The sequence below is a fragment of the Vulpes vulpes genome, chromosome 11, assembly GCF_048418805.1.
Source record: "Vulpes vulpes isolate BD-2025 chromosome 11, VulVul3, whole genome shotgun sequence".
In the NCBI taxonomy this organism is placed as follows: Eukaryota; Metazoa; Chordata; class Mammalia; order Carnivora; family Canidae; genus Vulpes; species Vulpes vulpes.
In genome coordinates this window covers 1139048-1158340 of record NC_132790.1, presented here as the reverse complement: position 1 = coordinate 1158340, position 19293 = coordinate 1139048, and the positions used below count along the sequence as shown (strand labels likewise).

General features: G+C 41.7%; 2 protein-coding genes across 7 annotated transcripts in view; one reads left to right on the top strand and one right to left on the bottom strand.

Moving 5' to 3' along the window:
* The window catches only part of KIF18A (kinesin family member 18A), an 85161-nt gene extending 83074 nt beyond the window's left edge, over window positions 1-2087 (bottom strand). Inside the window, exon 1 of the mRNA XM_026018614.2 lies at window positions 1866-2087. The gene's annotated coding sequence lies outside the window, so the exon portion shown is untranslated. The remainder of the gene's footprint in view (window positions 1-1865) is intronic.
* Window positions 2088-4020: 1933 nt separating this feature from the next.
* The window catches only part of METTL15 (methyltransferase 15, mitochondrial 12S rRNA N4-cytidine), a 173096-nt gene continuing 157823 nt past the window's right edge, over window positions 4021-19293 (top strand). For 2 of the 6 annotated variants that reach the window (XM_072725360.1, XM_072725358.1), the window contains exons 1-2: window positions 4044-4140; window positions 7455-7741. In XM_072725360.1, the coding sequence (XP_072581461.1) occupies window positions 7472-7741 (270 nt within the window). In that variant the 5' untranslated portion in view covers window positions 4044-4140; window positions 7455-7471. Of the gene's footprint in view, window positions 4141-4723; window positions 5202-7454; window positions 7742-19293 lie in introns of those variants that run through there. The other 4 variants (XM_072725357.1, XM_026018605.2, XM_072725356.1 and 1 more) reach the window with 4 other exon arrangements.

The window sequence follows — 19293 nt, the reverse complement described above, 5'->3', positions numbered from 1 at the left end:
CAGGAACTATCCTCCACACTATCATTTATGATTTATACAGCCTCCACCCAATTTACACCTCTCTTCGGAATTGGCTTTAGTGTCCGAGCCGGTGCGCTTCCCTAAGTTCAAAACATCAGGGGAGAAAGAAAATTTCAAGTGGCATGAAGGGCGGCACTGACATCTGGGCTATTTTTTTTCCTCCTGGATCTCACAGCGTTGACAGCATAAAAGTGATTTTATGGCGCACCTTAATCGATTCAGGGGATCGCTGCCCTTTGACAAGATGCACTTTTACAATGAAAAATTCATGTACTTGCAAATACTTGCTCAGGGACAGAAGGGGTGAGCTGCTGCCATGAAACGCAGCTCCCCTTTGTTTACGGAAGCAGACAATTCTTACAAAGTAATGGAAACTGAGTAACGAGCACTAGCCAGTCTTTGGTTCTTATATTCTCGGGCGCCAGAGCCCATAACCACTCCCCAAACTCCAAGGGAGGGCCTGGAAGTAGCCCCCGGACGGCTCACAGCCCACAGCCTCAACTGCAGGCCTACGACAGGTATCACCCACTCCCGGGAGCCAGCCAGCGTGCACGGCGGCAGTCGGCCTGGATTTCCCCGTGGCTGCGCGCCCCCGAGCCCCTCAAGGGGCCCTGCACACTCCAGGGCGGCGGGCGCGGGGCACCCTCGGGCACCCCTGGGCGCGCTGTCAGCTGTGGCCGGGGCGCAGAGGCGGTTCCCGCCCCCCTGGCCGGGCCAGCAGCCCACCCTGGGGCCAAGACGCCCTAGCTGACAGCACACCCGGGCCGCGCCGCCTGGGACCGAGCCGGGCGCCCAGTGGCCCCTGGCGGGGGCAGGGCAGTTGGGTGCCAGGATGCCCTGCGTCACCGCTCACCTCTCGGAACTGAAGGCGGGAGCAGTCAGGGCCCCCGGCCAGGCCCTCGGAGGGCGAGCTGCCCCTCCCCACCCCGCCCTACCCCCGCCCAGGACCCTACCCCCCCCCCACCCAGGGTCTTACCCGCCCCCGCCCGGGACCCTAGCCCCCTCCCCAAGGCCCTACCCCCAACCAGGAACCTACCCCACCAGGGCCCTAACACCCCCAGGACCCTAAACCCCCCACCCCGCCCTAATACCCTCCTAGGACCCTAACCCCGCCCAAGACCCTACTCCCCCTCAAGGCCCTAACCCCGCCCAGGACCCTACCCTCGCCCTCTAGGACCCTAACTCCGCCCAGGACCATAATCCGGCCCAGGACCCTAAATCCCCCCCTCCCCGGCCCTAACCCCGCCTAGCACCCTAACTGCTCCCCAAGACCCTAACCCGGCCCAGGTCCCTAACCCCCCACCCCAGGATCCCAACTCCCCCTCCCGTCCCCCGCTCTCTAACCCCGCCCAGGACCCTAACCTTCCCCAGGACACTAACCCCTCCCCCGGACCCTAACCCCCCCCCCCCACCGCTAACCCCGCCCAGGACCCTCACCCCCCCCCCCCCCCGCTAACCCCGCCCAGGACCCTAACCGCCCCCCCCTCTAACTCCGCCCAGGACCCTACCCGCCCCCCCCCCCCCCCCCGCTCTCTAACTCCGCCCAGGACCCTACCCGCCCCCCCATCCCCGCTCTCTAACCCCGCCCAGGACCCTAACCTTCCCCAGGATACTAACCCCCCGCCCCCCGCTGCTAACCCCGCCCAGGGCCCTAGCCCCGCCCCCCGGGGCCCTTCCGCCGCCCAGGCCCTAACCGCCCCCCGCGCCTCCCGCGTCGGTCCACAAGCCCGGCCCGTCGTGCGCTCCGCTCCTCGGGCTGCGGCCGGACCTGCGGCTTCCAGCGACCCGGGCAGCACACGAGGCGTCCGCGGCGGCAGGCTCCCGGTCGCGCGCGTCTCCCTCACCTCGGGCCCGCAGGGGCGACGGCGACTCTCCTCCCCGACGTCCGCCGCTCCGCGGTTCAAACTCAGCCACAAGATTCAAACCCAAGCCAGCCTTCCCAGCGCGCCGTCTCATTGGCTGCCGGCCCCGTGACGCCATCACGTCGGACGTTGCCGCGGCGCGCGGCCGCTGGGCGCCGGGACTCTGGGCCGCGCCGCTCCGCGGAGGGGGCGTGGCCGCGCGTCGCCGGGGCAACGCGCGCGGCTGTTTCCGGAGGCGCCGGCCCAGGTGGGCGGGGCTAGCCGCGGCGGCAGGTGGGAGGAGCCAGGCGGGGGCTGCAGGCGGGCTCGGGGTGCGCGGGGCGCGGGGGTCGGCTTGTGGGGTCGGCCGGCGGGAGGGGTGGCGCCTGCTGTGGCTGGACGCTTGGATTTTCCTTTGCTTCCCGGAGGAGTGAGGCCTCCGAGGCTCGGGTCCGGTGCTCGGGAGGGCGTGGGCACCTGGGCCTCTTGGCCGCTGTAGCTCGGATGCACTGGGCGCAGCCCGCCGCGGTTAATTGAAAAGTCTAGAGCTTTGGGTTTGAGGCCCCAGCGCTCCCAGGCCTATCCCTTTATTGCTGATTGTGAAACTACTCGGCGTTTGGTGTGTTTTTTTTTTTTTTTTAATAGTTCTTTCTAATGATTTTACGAAATAAATCCATTTAAATGTATTGGCCTACTTCATTATTGGATGCAGTGTTTTTTTTTTTTTAATCTTAGATTACAGATACAATTTGAGAACGTACGCTTTAATAAGAAAAAAAAGGGAAATATGTGTGCTAAGTTCTCTTAATGGGTCGGGGTGATTTTAACCGTAGGATCTGAAGGCCGCTGTCATTCTTTATATTGACATTGTATCCATGCTGCAATTACTGATTGCAGACTTTAGGGACACAGTGTAAGTAAAAATCCCTGCCCTCTGGGGGCTTATATTCTTACGTGGAGCTTATCACCCTAATAAAGAGGATGGCACAACACTTGCACAGTATTGTAACTCACATAATATATGAAAGCCTCATTTCATATATTTCATGATATATGAAATGTCCCATAATATGGACATTTATTTCCTACTGAAGAAGATCAGAAACACTGTGTGTTGTATATGATGCGTGTTACACGGCTGTGCCTGAACTCAGGATAGAGCCCCAATGAGCTACTAATTCCGGCTAATTGTACTTTTTTTTTTTTTTTTTAATTTGGCTGCATGTATCTTAGCGAATGCAATAGTTACCTGTGTGGTGCTGGTGCTGGGTTTGGTAATAAAACTGAAACCCCTTTTTTTTTAATTTTTAAAATTTATTTATTTATTTATTTATTTATTTATTTATTTATTTATTTATTTATTTGCCTTTTTATTTTCATTTCAAATACGCACCCAATAGAACTTTACCATTGACGTCCCAGGCATCCCGTTAACTTTACATCGGGCATCTCATTCAATTCCCAGAACGGTCCATGAGATGCGGGCATAATTTATTTCACTGAAGAAAAAGAAAAAAGAAAAAAAAAAAAAAACTGATGTTTTTCAGAAAATCCCTAAAGGAAATTCCTTATTGTTAGTGGTGCAAACCGGCCAATTCAGAATTGAGGCCTTTGTGTCGGAAATGCTTTGTAGATTTCGTGATATTAAGATGCTCCCTTCATCTATTCTGAAAATACGTATTGTCGAGCCAAGGGGTCGTCAGGTTGCACCTGTTACGGGCGTCTCCCGGGTGTTCCGAGGACTCTCCCGCCAGCCCCGTCGGGGCCCGCTACCAGGTCTCGCCACAGCTGCGGGGATGCTCGCAGGGCGTCGGGCGGGGGAGTCCGTCTCCACCTGCTGCTGGGCCCCTGGACGCCGAGGCCCCCGTGGCCGCACGGCCCTGCAGGTGGGCAGAGGCGACCCCGCGCCGCGGTCAAGGCCGCCGCGGAGCCCCGCAGGACGTCAGGGGCCCCAGGTGTGGGGCACCGCTGTGCGGGGGATGAGGCGGGAGGGAAGAGCCAGAGCCACCGCACCCGCGGCGCTGGACCCGCCACCTGCACGCCGTCCGCCCGCACAGGCGCCGCAGCAGCGGGGCTGTCGGCCCGGGGAGGGGGCGCGCGCCCCGGGCGCCCCGGCTGCGGGCTCGGCCGCGCAGCGGAACCAAAGGTCGGCGCTCGCGCGGGGCCGCGGCGGACCCGCCCCCCGGTGCGGTCCGTCCGCGCGCGGGTCCCCCAGGCCCGGCCTCGACGTGCGGCCGCGGGCCCCAGCTCCCGCCCGGCAGCCCGCTCCGCGCCGCAGGTGAGGGGGCCCGGCCGCGCCGCAGCCCCGCCCGCAGCCCGCCGCCGCCCCGCCGCGCCCTCGGGGCCTCGGGGAGGCGGAGGACCGCCCGCCGGCAGGCCCAGGCCCCGCCCCCGCCCGCCGCCGCCGCCGCGCGCAGTCCTCGAGGGCGGGAGCGGGGAGCCCGGCGCGGCGCAGGCCCCGGGTCACAGCCGCTGTCCCCGTGGGCGCCCGGCCCCGGCCCCCGACCTCCGTGCGCCCGCGCGGCCCCGCGGGGGGGAGGGGGGAGGGGGGAGGGGGCAGGGAGAGCGCCGGGCGGCCCAGTCGGCGGCGGGGAGCAGGGGGGAGGGGAGGGACTTCCGGGCGTCCCGCGGCCCCTGCGGAGCCGCACGTGGGAGCACCCTCTCCCCCCCCACCCGGGCACGCACCTGGGAGCACCCCCTCCCCCCCCACCCGGGCACGCACCTGGGAGCACCCCCCACCCCCCGCCGTCCGCACCTGGGACCACTCCCTACCCTCCTCCCCACCCCGGGCATGCACCTGGGAGCACCCCCTCCCGCCCTGGGCCCGCACCTGGGAGCACCCCCTCCGCCCCCTCCCCCCCATCCCGGGCACGCACCTGGCAGCACCTCCACTTCGCACCTGGGAGCACCCCTACCCCCTACCACTCCGCGCCCCCGCGCAGCCCCCGCAGTGGCCGACCATCCCGCCCCCGCCCCCGCCCCCTCCTGCAGACTGAGCCTGTGACCTTCCGGGATCCTTGACCGCGTGGGCCCGGGGGACCGCGTGGGGCCCGGCCGCAGCTCGCCGCCTTCCCTTGTTGGCGAGCCCCCCAGCAAAGGGCCAGTGAGATGCTGCGAGTGCGCGGCATGTGGACCCAGGGGCGCGGCCACCCTGCCAGGCTTCGAACGGGGAACCCACTGGAGTAAATAGAGAGATTGAATGCGGAAGGAAAGACTTAAATGCAACAGAAGCTTTTTTTTTTTTTTTTTTTAATCTGTTGTACTTGCTTTTCCCTATGTAGTTCTAATTCCTGTATCGGGAAGTATACATCTCCCCTATGCACATGTGCATCCACGCAGGTACCTACTCGTGTATTTGAGCATCTGTACACCTGGGGACGTGCAGTGCGGATTGCGTGGCCATTCCCGAGTCCGCCCTGCAGGCCTGTATAGGGCCTGCCCTCTGTTACACTATTTCCAGGCGGAGTAGCAACAGGCAAGAGGATGTTGGCTCTTTGCAGAAAAAGAATGTAATTCATGAGCTAGCGCGAATGTACAGTCGACGTGGTTAAAGTTGGGTGCCGTGGGTGCCATGGGTGCACGCAGCAGAGCAGCGGCCGTGTTGGCGGCACAGAGGCTCAGATGCCAGGTGTGCGGACGGAAGGCGGCCTTACAGATCTACCCTACGACGCCCTAGGAATGTGCCCTGCCGGCCAATTACTTCTGTTTTCCTCATCTGGGTATAGAAATAACAACACTACCTACCTCTAACGGTTGTGGTTAGGACTGAAGGAGTTGAGAGGTATTTAGTAAGTGCCCGGGAAATGTTACCTTTTATTTCGAAAAATGTCAGAAAACACAGTCAGAGGGTAGTTGGGTTTACTTTGTGTACGCTTTCTGAAAAACACAGGGCATTACTGGAAATTTGGATAATTTGTCACTGATGAACATCTAAAACGTTGCTTTAAAACACTTATTTCCAGGCTTTTTTTTTTTTCTATATTTTTCCTGTGTCACATTTGTCACATAGTTCTGTGGACTATGTCTTAGATAAAGTTGGCGTATCCTTAAGGCAACGTCTTGTTGATATTAAATTTATAAAATATAAATATTCCTTTTCTAGTCATTACATGTGATCAGCTTTTCAACCTTAGTTTTCATTTCTATTGCAAAAAGAAAGGAAGGCATATTTAAGCAGGATGTTTATGTTTCTTTTTCTTGGTAAGGGAGATATTTATGTTTCTTGAAGGATTTTGAGAATGTGGTTTTTGGTAGGGTCAGACAGGCAGGTGAAATTTCCTAAAGTAAATTTTTTGTTTGTTTGTTTTAAATTCATAAGAGACAGAGGCAGAGACACAGGCAGAGGGAGAAGCAGGCTCCATGCAGGGAGCCTGACATGGGACTGGATCCTCAGGACGCCAGGGTCATACCTTGAGCCAAAGGCGGATGCTCAACCTCTGAGCCACCCAGGCGTCCCCTAAACTAAGTTTTGATAAAGATATAAATTCTGTAGAATCTGGAGTTCATCCATCCATCCATTCGTTTTTCTTCCCCAGAAAACACTTCTCAAACACCTAGTGTGTATCTGCTTTTGTGGATATAAAGGTGTGGGTCTTATTCTTAAATAACTCATAATAACTTAGAAGGAAAGAAGCAGAGTGTTAAGTTGGTATATACTATAGTAGTATTAAAAACGTGGCTTACAACCTAATGTATAAAAAGCATAATGTTTCCAAAAGGGTTTCTGTTAATATATTTCATGAATACTTTTTCCTCTACACCTGAAAGAGTTCCAGATTGCAGAATAAAAAGGAACAAGTGTGAGAAAGTTAAGGAATGTATTAATTATTTGCTTGTTTTGGGGGAGCAGAAGACAGACAAAATAGCATGCCAAAGTATGTTCAGTTGAGTATTTATAAAGTTATAATTTAAATTGAAACATGCTTCACTAATGGAAGCCATGGTGAGATAATCTTGTCAGAGAATATCCATAACAAGTCTGCAAGATTTTCACAAGCTAATTTTTACCTTCATTTGTTTATGGATAAACATGCATATCTTTTTCCAAGGACAGTTTTTCAAATAAAGTTAGACTGAAGATGAAGACTTAGCAATATGAGAAAAACAAATAGAAGAGCTTAAAATAAAAGACTGCCTGAATCTAAAAAAAAAAAAAAAAAAAAAAAAGACTACCTGAATCTGAAATAGGATAATATGCATAATCCGTGCAATCATCAGGTTTTTTAAAATTTAAATTCAATTAATTAACCTATAATGTATTGTAATTTCAGAGGTGGAGTTCAGTGATTTCTCGGTTGTCTGTGACACCCAGTGCTCATTATATGACATACCGTCCTTAATGCCCATCACCCAGTGACGGTATCCCCCACCTCCCTCCAGATGGCTTTTCAAATAAATAGTTCTAATGCACTGAATCTATTCTTTAAAGTTAGAAATATATTTCAGAAAAATGATGACCCAATAATCAATTTTTACAGCCCTGATCATTAAAACGTCAATATCTTAGAGCTTAACAGGCCATATGTAAAAGTTATATAAAATTATGTATTTTAAAAATCCAACAATCATGATATTTTTAATTTTTTTCCCCAGATTTGTTGACCTACAGAATGCTTCGATACCCATATTTTTGTAGACTCTATAAAGAATTCCTTTCATGCTGGTGGGAATCTGGCATATTTAATTCAGGTGTCTGGCCAAAAAGAATACATGATACAGCACAAAGGTATAATGAGTGTGAAGCCCGGGAGCAAACAGATCAAACTGGAACTCAAGAGATGCACAGACCTCAGGATAGAGATAACGAAGCTGTGACTAAGTTACATATTCCAGTCATGGTGGATGAAGTTGTTCGTTGTTTGGCACCACAGAAAGGCCAGGTAAGTTGGTTAGTGTTTTTATTTTTTAACACTTTAAAATTGAGATGTTGGGATCTCTGGGTGGCGCAGCGGTTTGGCCCCTGCCTTTGGCCCAGGGCATGATCCTGGAGACCTGGGATCAAATCCCACATCGGGCTCCCGGTGCATGGAGCCTGCTTCTCCCTCTGCCTGTGTCTCTGCCTCTCTCTCTCTCTCTGTGACTATCATAAATAAATAAAAAATTTAAAAAAAAATTTTAAATTGAGATGTTCGCTTATCTTAATATTCACAATTTTAAAGTGTACAATTCACTGGTTTTTAATATATTCGCAAGGTTTTACAATCATCACTATCTAACTCAGGAGCATTTCGTAGGTATTCCTGTGTCTCTTAGCGTTCACTCTGCATTGACCCCCTGCCCCTTGCCCTGACAACTACGAGTCTGAGTCTGTTTTTTGTCTATATGGAGTTGCCTAATCTGGACATTTCTTATGAATACATTCATGTTATATGTGGCCTTTTGCACTCGCTCATTATTTAGCATGTTTTCAAGATTCATGAGAGTTGTAGCATTTGTCTGTAATTCTTTTTTTTTTTTTTTCTGAACCATTGCTTTTATGGATAATCCACATCCTTTTTATTCATTCACCAATTGATGGCATTTGTGTTTCTGTTTTTTGGCTACTGTGAAGAATGCTATTATGAATATTCACGTGCACCTTTTTGTGTGGACATATATTTTCACTTCTCTTGGTTATATACCTAGGAGTGGAATTGCTGGGTCATATGGTAACTATGCTTAACTTTTTGAGGATCTGTCATACTGTTTTCCAGAGTTGAATAGTTTTGTCAAGTAGCAGTTTTAAAAGAAAAAGAACATGACATTGGCTGAGCAGTTTGGGTATGAAAACTGAGTTCCAGCATAGATTCTTGAGAATTTTGATATCTTTTCAGGAACAAATAGAGACAGAAGTTAAGGATCTGAATTCCTCTTCCTTGTTTTAGACTTTTCAACTACTTTGCTATCTGATTCAAAGTTCTTCAGAGAAACAGAACCAACAGGATGTGTATGTGTGTGTATACGTACGTGTGTATACACATACATATATGGGGAGGAGCAGAGATTGAATGATTGATTTCGAGGAATTGAATCTCAAAGAGGGTTGCTAATTCCAAAATGTGCACAGTAGGCTGGAAGGCTGGAGACCCAGGTAGGAATTGCAGCTTAAGTCCAGAAAGAATCTGCTGTCAGTGTTCCTTCTTGTTCCAAGGAAGTCAGCCTTTGTTCTGTTAAGGCTTTTCGCCAATTGGATGGGGCCCACCCACATTATGGAGGGTAATCTGCTTTACTCAGTATAGTAATTCAAATTTTATCTCATCTGAAAAAAAAAACAAAAACAAACCTTCATGGAAAGGTGTGGTTTTCTTTAAAAAATTAAAAAAAAAACCTTTTAAAATATTATTTATTTATTCATGAGAGACACACAGAGGGAGAAGCAGGCTCCATGTAGGGAGCCCGATGTGGGACTTGATCCCAGGACCGGGGGATCATGACCTGAGCCAAAGGCAAATGCTCAACCACTGAGCCACCCAGGCGTCCCTAAATTTTTTATTCCAGAATAATGTTTGACCAAATATCTGGTCACTGTGGCCCAGCAAAGTTGATATATCCAATTAACCATCATACTTGCCTTGTTTATAGTGTTGCTGGCAGGATTATATAAAGTTTTAGTTACAAAAATGCTTTAAACTCCAAAAACATTAGATAATATGGTATCCAAAAAAACAAAGCTAGAAACTTTCTGGAAATTAAGCATATTTACAAAAGGAAAAAAAAATAATTATCATAGTAAATTTGTAGCAAATGTGTTTTTATAACTTAACACTGATACTTAGTGTATTGACTTCAGAAATATGGTCTCTTAGAAGGTACTACTAAATAAATAAAATAACTGAATCAGTTGTTTTCATTTTAAAAGTCACACTTCTTTTCCAGGATACAGTGTCTTAGTGGTTAAGATCAAAGGTTCTTTTTTTTACTTTCTGAATATTTTCTTTAATATTTTTAAATATATCTGAAAGAGGGAGGGCTTTAGTGGCTTCAACAATTGAAAGAAATAAGTGGTATTTCTCATATTAAGAATATTACATAAAAGGTCAGCACAGGGCTAAAAATGATGCTATAATTTATTCTAGTTGAAGAATTATTCTGTTTACTAATTATTCTGTTTAGTATATATAAACTGTATATAAATTAATAAGATTTTAAAAATAGATTGCAGTAAAATATACATACCAAGTGGGAAAATGGGAAATGATACTGATATCATATATCTTGAATAAACATTTGGCCTTTCTGATCTTTTTGATTCCACGTAAATAGAAGTTTAACGTATCAGTAATATATAGGTCAACAAATTTAGTCAATTAGTATAACTCAAATATATTCAAAAATAAGTCAAATTAAATGCAGTCAAATCAATGCTCTGGTAACAGAGAAATTAAAATAAAAATAAATCTCAGAGGCTTAAAGCAAAAAGAATTATTTTTCCAACATATTCGTTGAGCAGAATCAACTACTACCACCATAATGAACCTGCATTTATCAATAAGAGCCCAAATAATTTTTTCAATTTAGAATTATAATTGTATTTCAGCTTTCTTATTTAGAAATAACAAAGTAGCCTGGCAGAGAGGACTAATTGCCGACCCATTATCTATTGTTCTTTCTCTTACTAAATGAGGTCTTGTTAGTATGTAGGCAACTGCCTACTCAGCCTCATTTCCCAGCTTCCTTTGCAGCTCATAGTGGCCCCAGGACATAGTTCTGGCCAGTGAGGTGTAAGCAAAAGTCCTTGCATGAACTTTAGGGAAAGAAGAGCAAAGATTCTATAATTGGACTGCCAAGGTTTGAATCAGTAACCTAACACACAGGTATATGCAGACACATACACACACACACACATACACAGCTTTTAATTTTTTTTTTTTTTTTGACTTTCTAAAGTTGGATCAGTTTTCATGAACTTAGATCTGGGTTACATGTATAAGGTAGGCTGGAATGGCTGGGTATTGCTCATGGAAAAGCCATCAGTGATGGTTTAGATTGTCTAGGTTGCTTCATCACAGAAATATTCATTTACCTTATCCTTAGGCAGTATATATATATATATATATATATATATATATATGTGTGTGTGTGTGTGTGTGTGTGTGTGTATATATATAGTAAGCCCAGTCAGTATTCTTAAATTAATTATGTATGTAAAACATCTAGCTCAGTGCTGTCGTATAATAGAGACTCTAAAATATACACAAAAATGTCAATAAAATACTAAATTAGATAAACTTCATGACTTAATCAAAATGAAATTCTCTTCATTTTCTCTAAGATTCATAACACATGGATAGCAGTTAATACCCATACCTAAATGTGAGCCTTAAAAAAAAAAAAAACAGGAAATGTAAATACATATGATATAATTGAGGTATATATATATGAGAGGGGAGGGGCAATTAGTAAAAAGAAGTGGAACTGAATTCAGTGGTTTGAATTTGACCTTGGGAACCAGAAACTGAAGCTCATTGTATAAGTTTGCTGAACCCCTAGTAGCAAAAACTAAATATTTATTTTGCGCTAACCTTGAAGTAGAAAAACAGCCAAACAAAAACAAACCAGGTCCTACAAAATCCCCTATAAATCAGTATTGGATCTGTCTTTGTTCTAAAACCGAGTGGAATAAAATTAGATGATTCTACAACCTGACCTATCCAGATGTTTCAGTTTGTTCATGTTCTTGACAAATGTAATGTTGGTTTATTTTGGCATTTCCATTGTTCTGATTTGAGTTGGGTTTTCTAGTAACTTTTTATAGAAAGTTTAATTTTATGAATGTTATTTCTGAAAACTTTCATGTGAGGTACATTTAGAGACAATGTTATTTCTTACCTTTTCTGCTGTCTGGCAGACAGCTTTATTCACTACTCCCTTAATCTTCAAGTAATAAAAACTGGTGACAGTTCTTGGACAGGAAAGGTCTTCATTTCTTCCAGAATCCATTATTTGCTTCTTTTCTTCCTGAGCTTTTTCCCCAAAATTATTTTCCTTTGCAAACTATGAGTCATACACTCAATTGTATCAATCACCCACTTAATTACTGTTTTTCACATCACCTTCAATGGTGAATTTACAAATGAAACTTATGATCATAACAAGAACTTTAAAAAAAATATCTAAATGTAGTTTTCAGTGAGCCCTTGGTCATTATAGTTATTTCTTTTTTTTTTTTTTTAATATTTAAAAGTTGCTTACCAAAAGACAATAATTTTGGGAATTTCTTCTACATCATAACCAACTTGCTGTTTATCAATTTAGTTTTGTAAATATCTGTGAAATATTTACAAGTTTGGAATAAAATAAAAAATTTCTTATCTTCCTTTCCCTTCCTTCCAGAAAGAATTGGATAAGTTGTAACTCTTTCTCTTAGCCCAGTTTTCATGATTTCATAATCTGAGTGAGTAAGTTTTTGTAAGAATATTACTTGTTCTAAAAAATTTTATTTTGCCTCTGGAAATGGTTTAGTGTAGGCCACTGTGGTCAATTTTTCATTTACAATTTCTTGAAAACCAGAGAGAAAGCATGACCCTGCCTAGTTGAAGGTGAGCAGTTTGGAGGATATGATACTTTGTATTCTTCACCTAATACTAGTGCCAGTTTAGTTTGGTGCTTTGGGGTTTCTGTGAGTGATAGGTTATGATGGAGATGATGGACATTTAAGGATTAGTACCAGTAGCTGTGTAATTTTGGGTAATTTATCATGACTGTGCCTCAGATTCCTCATCTGTCACGTGAGGAAATGTGATCTACTCATGATCACTGTGAAGATTAGATGAGTTCACTTAGGCACATGCTTAGAATGATATCTTCCAAGTAGTATGAACTCAAGAAACATTAGCTATTATTATTATGGAGATAGGAAGGGTCAGGGTTGGTAGCAATATAATTTAGGAGAAAAATGCCAAGAGACAGAAAAGGTAGAAATAAAAGTTCAGGAAAGGTGAAACCAACATGTTTGAAATTGAAAAAGTGGTATTTCCTTTGTACTTTGGAACTCTCCTCATCACCATCCCTCAGGTCCTGAGTCAAATTCCACTTTCTCAGAGAAGTTTTTTTTTTTTTTTTTTTTCTGAGCCTTCAAAGCAGGCAGGTCTCCCTGTTACATATTCATGGAGTCATATACTTTTCTTTCATAGCATTAATAGTTATTTATAAACTTTTTATGAGATTATTTGTTCAGTGGACATTTCACCTAGTAGACTGTCCTCCACGAAGTCCTGGACATGTTTTTCTTGTTTTCCAGTTTATTTTGTGTCTAGAAAAAGGCCTACAATGTGATGAGTTTGTTGTGATTTTTAAGTGAATGAATAAAATTCAAAAGTTAACTGGAGGACAGATGTGAGACACAAATAAAAGCAATGTCCCTTGGGTACTGGGGTCACTTCTTGGGCTCAAAACTTTTATATGATTCCAACCTCAGTGTGGTAGGACCACTCTGATGAAGGAGTTGGAGGAACCCGCTGAAGGAAAAATAGGAGGACTGAGAAAATCAGCTGATATCTAAAGTGACACAAAATCAATTATAAATATCAGACTAAGGTTGTAAGGTTGGTTTTATACATTTTCAAAATAATTATCTTCTCTATTTTGATATTTTAACTTTTAATATTAATTTCATAATTACTAGATTTGCTGAAGTTGTCATGGTACCGGATAGGATAATTTTCTATCTAAAAAAATTCATTATAGTCTGTATAATGGATTTTTCTCAAGATCAGTAGCAATATTTTACTGGAAAATCTGTAATCTTTGATGTAAACATCAGAGAGAAATCCTGAGACTATATGTTCTATCTCGTTAAATATTGAAGGCTGATTGGTCACAGAGAGGAGGGGTTTAATTTATTTCTCTTGACCTCAAATATTGAAAAAATTAGGAACTTTTCTAAGAGATAGGACCAATGCCATAGCTCCTGCAGGGAGATTCTTTTTTTCTTTTTTTCTTTTTTTGGAAGGAAGAACTATTAAAATTTCAGATGGAATGGACTGTGTCAAGATACAGTGTTTCCTCTAATTTTTTAAAAATATAAGTTTCTTTGAAATAGGCTTTTATTTTACATTACATTTTACCATTGTTGATTTGAGAAAAAATGTTTCTGTCTTAAGAAACCATGTAGGTAGTATAGTGACCTTTGTATCAAAATACCTTCTGCAGTGTGATCTTCAGTGTTACACTGGTATATATTTAATATCTATTGTGAGAGTCAGGGTGAGGTGTAGATTTAAAAAAAAACAAAAACCTTGACTTATTTTGTTTTGTAGATTTTCATGATGTACATGTTGCTGTTATGGCCCACTTCAAACTACCAACCTAACATCACTGAATGTTGTAGCGTTAGGGAGAACTATGAATAATTGGTGCTCTCTAGCTGGTGTGAACAATGCCAGATATTACTCTCATGATGCCATGAGGTATCTGTGGATTATATAATGGCAAAAAATTTTGCCTTACAATTCTGAAAATTGGTATAGTCTGTAGAGTTTCCCCTTAACTAATTTGATGTTTCCTAGTTAAGACCCGTTTTTTATGTTTCTCTGCCCTAGAACGTTTCATGGTGTACCCACAGAATACTGTTTTTTTATACATTTTCTAACAACAGAATTCTTTTTGCTCTCTCTAATAAACAATCCATCCCAAATATAAAACAGATAAAAACAGCATTGCATAGTATAAATATATGTAATTTACTTGTGAAGTCAATTATGGAACAGAGGTATTTTGTTGAGGGAAAACTTTGAAGTCATCATCAGTGTCTTTTTTTTTTTTTTTTTATTCACACAGGTAAATTATAAAATGTAATAGTTCTCTTAAAAACAGTTTTCTGATATCTCAGCTTAATTTTTAATTAAATTAAGGTAGTAATAGTATCCTTTAATTAGTTTAAAAGGATATATTAATATATAAAGGTTTAATAATTAAAGGTTTAAAGGAGACATAACAGTTATAAATATTTATGTACCTGGTATTAGGCCATCAAAATATGGAAGTAACACCTGGCAGAATTGAAAGGAAACATTGTGCTATAATAATAATAGCTAGAGATTTTTAATAACCTGCTCACAATAGTCTCTAGAATAGCCAGAAAAAATATTAGTAAGGAAATAGAGGCCTTAAACAACCCAATAAAATCTAACAGATATATACAGAACAGTCTACCCAACAATAACATACACATCTGTCTCAAGTGCATGTGGGACATTTTCCAAGATAGACCATATGGTAACTGGAAAATTCATGAATTTGTGGAAATTAAACAGCATACTCCTAAATAACCAATAGATCAAAGAAGTTACAAGGGAAATTAGGAAGTACTTAGAAATGAAAAAAAAAAAAAGACATACTAAAACTTATGGGACAGCAAAATCTGTGCATAGGGAGAAATTTGTAGCTATAATTGCTTATGTTAAAAATCAAGAAAGATGTCAAATCTTTCATAATGTGTATAAATGCATTTTGTAATGTATGTAAATGTCGAATCACTGTGTTGTCACCTGAAAGTAATATAATGTATGTCAATTATACTTCAATTAAGATTGCAAATCAACAGCATTTAAGTTTATAACTTAAGGAACTAGAAAAAAGAAGAAAAAAACTAAATCCAAAGTTAGCTGAAGGGGAGAAATTAAAGATTAGAGTAGGGATAAATGATACAGGCAATTGAAAAACAATAGAGAAGATTAATGAAGCCAAATTGAAGAAGTCAATAAAATTGACAGTCTAGCTAAATGGACTAATAAAGAGGAGAGATGGCTTAAATTGCAAGATAGAAAATGGGGACATAAAGGACGCCTGGGTGGCTTGGCAGTTGAGCATCTGCCTTTGGCTCAGGTCATGGGCTTGGAATCCTGGGATCAAGTCCCACATCAGACTCCTCACAGGGAGCCTGCTTCTCCCTCTGCCTTTATTTCTGCCTCTCTCTGGGTGTCTTTCATGAATAAATAAATAAAATCTTTTAAAAAAATTTTAAAAAATGGAAACATTACTATCAATTCTTCAGAAATAGGATTATATGAGAGTACTATAAACAATTGTATACCAACAATTTGGATAATCTAGATCAACTAGACAAGTTTATAGAAACAAAACTTACAAGACTAAATCACGAAGAAAAGGAAATCTGAATAGAAGGACCTATAACTAGTAAAGAGATTAAATCAGTTAAAAACAAAACAAAACAAAACAATCTACTGAGAAAAGCCCTTGATCTGATACCTTCACTGGGGAATTCTACCAAATATTTAAAGAATAATGGATTTCACTTCTTCTCAAGCTTTTATTTTTTTTAAAAAAAAAAGAATAATTAAAAAAAGAAAAGAGAAGAGATGGGAAAACTTCCTAACTCATTTTATGGAATTACCTTGATACCAAAGACATTACAAGAAAACTGTAGATCAATATCCCTTATAAACATTGACACAAAAATCCTCAATAAAATAGCTAGCAAGCAGGATTCAGTAGTTAAAAGGACTGTGTATGATGACTAAGTTATATTTATTCCAGGAATGCAAGGATGGTTCAACATACAAAAATTAATCAGTATAATCTATAATATCAGAATCTATAATATTGACAGAATCAGAATCTATAATATATTGACAGAATGAAAAGAAAAAATACATTATCATTTCAATTGCCGCAGAAAAAAAGCATTTGACGAAATTCAATGCCCTTTCATGATAAAACACTCAACAAACTAAGAATTAGAAGGAAATTGTCTCAATTTAATGAAAGTCTTATATGAGAAACTCACAGTGAACATCATAGTCAATGAAGAAAGACAAAGTGTTTCCTCTAAAATTAGGAATAAGGCAAGGAGGTCTGCTTTCACCACTTCTGTTCAACGTAGTACTGGAAGTTCTAGCTAGAAAATTAGTCAAGAAAAAGAAAAGTCATCCAAATTAGAAAAAGGAAGTAAAATTCTATTTGCAGATGATGTGATCTTCTATGTAGAAAACACTATGGATCTTACAGAAGAAAAACAAACCCCCAAAACCCAGCCTGTTAGAGCAAATAAATTCAGTAAAGTAATGGAATACAAAGTTGACACTCAAAAATCAGTATATGAGAACAGTCAACCATCTGCAAAGGAAAATACAAAAACAGTTAGATTTATAATAGTATGCAACAGAATAAAATGCTTAGGAATTAACTTCACCAAAGAGGTGAATGAAAAGATGCTTAATATTGACAATCATTATGGTAATGAAAGTCAAAACCCCAACAAGGGACACCTTCATACCCATTAGGATGACTACCATCAAAAAAACCCAGAAAACAAGTGTTGGTGAGGATGTAGAGAAACTGGAGTCCTTATACGTGCTATTGGTGGGAATGGAAAATGATAGAGCTGCTGTGGAAAACAGGTGGTGGTTCCTCAAAAAATTAAAAATAGACCTATTATATGATTCAGCATTTCTACCTGTGCGTATAAACTCAAGAGAACTAAAGGAAGGGTCTCCAAGCAGTATTTGTACACTCACGTGTATAGCATCATTATTCACAGTAGGTAAAACATGGAATTGACTGAAGTGTTCATTGCATGATAGATAAGCAAAATGTGGCATATATACACGAGAGTATTATTCTGCCTTAGGGAGAAAATCTGCTGTCTGCTGCAGCATGCTTGAGTCTTGAAGACATTTTGCTGAGTCAAAGAGGCCAGCCATAAAAAGACATACGCTATATGATTCTGCCTTCATGAGGTATTTAGGGTAGTCACAGTCACAGACTGAAAGTAGAACGGTGATGGTCAAGGGCTGGGCAGGGTGGGGGTGGGGAGGTATCGTTCGGTTGGTATAGGGTTTACGTGTAACAAGGTGAAATAAGTTACATAGATGCATGTGGTGATGATTGCACGACGTTATGAATATATTTAATTCCTGTCATTGAAATGTATACTTAAAAATGGTTAAAATGGTAAATTTTTTTCTTATGTGTATTTCAGAACAATTTTAAAGCAAGTTATCTTTTGAAGAAAACACAGTTCTTATGTTACTTGATGGCACTGTGAATAGATGATTGTTTTATATGAAGCATTTGAGTAAAATGTTGCTTTTTTGTTTTTCTTTTGCAAATTTTATATTTGCAGATTTTTTCTATGTATACTTCTAAAGTATGTCTTTAATATGTATTTAAAAATTCCATTAGTATTGGATTTCATGATTAGCTTTGTGTTTATTATATTTTATTACTGATAGATTTATTTTGTTATCTTTCACTGGGCACTTAAGCATTTATAGATTGCTACACTACCTGGTGATGTGATGAACATTTTACATACTGTTGTTGAAGTGTTTAAAATCTTATAGGGAGTTAACAGTATTGAACACAAAACAAATATTGAATTCTTGTATTTGATCATTTATTAAAAGGTTTTCTTATTAAAATTTTTAATAAAATTTCGTTTATGAAAATGCCAATGTGTATTAGTAAATCTCATCTTACTCAGAGTCTCAAACTTAGAAATTCCTTTAGAGTTTTGGGGTGGAGCATATGGGAATATGAAACCCACTGGTAAATTTAACATACTTTCTTTAATTGGAATTTATATATAAATGTTATTTATAAAATGCTTGTTCGTATCTTGTAAAAAATGTAGAGAATTGATGCAGAAAGGAGTTTTCTGGTTACTTTTTAAAATTTTATTGTGTATATATAAAAAGATAAGATTTTTAAAGCTAATGAGCTATTCAGTCATATCTAAAATGTTAGTTTAACAATTCCTTTAAAGTTTTTGATAAAAATGTGTCACTAAAAACTAAAAGGAAAATAACGTGTTTATGCATATTTTTTCATAATGATATAGTATTTAAAACCTTTATTTTACATATATATTTTTATAATTGCTTATGTAAATAAATGTATTAATTATATTAATTTTCATATTGAAATATTTAGTAAGTGCAGCGTATGTCTTGAATATATATCTACCCTTTCCAGTAAGTTGAACATCCATGACAATATTCTTGCTTCTTTTAAAATTTTTAAAACCTTTTTAAAAAAGATTTTATTTGTTTATTCACGAGAGACACAGAGAGAGGCAGAGACACAGGCAGAGGGAGAGAAGCAGGCTCCATGTAGGGAGCCCAACTTGGGACTGGATTGCAGGACCCCGGGGTCACGCCCTGGGCCGAAGGCAGATGCTAAACTGCTGAGCCCCCCGGGTGTCCCTATTCTTGCTTTTCTGTCAGTGAATTAATGCATTTTTATCACTGAATATAATTCTCTTTATTAGAGTTTAGAAGCAAATTATAGAGAGCATAGGATAAATGAGGCCAATACTTACTTGATTCTTTTACTTATCCATTGTCTTTAAATTTGCTTCTTATAATTTGGTCTTTTTTGTAGTCCAGAAACTGAGTCTTTATTACATGGTTACCACTAAATATATGAATTAGGATTTTTTAATTTTAAGTTCAATTTAAAAGGTAATCAGAAGCTACAGTTTTAAAAATCG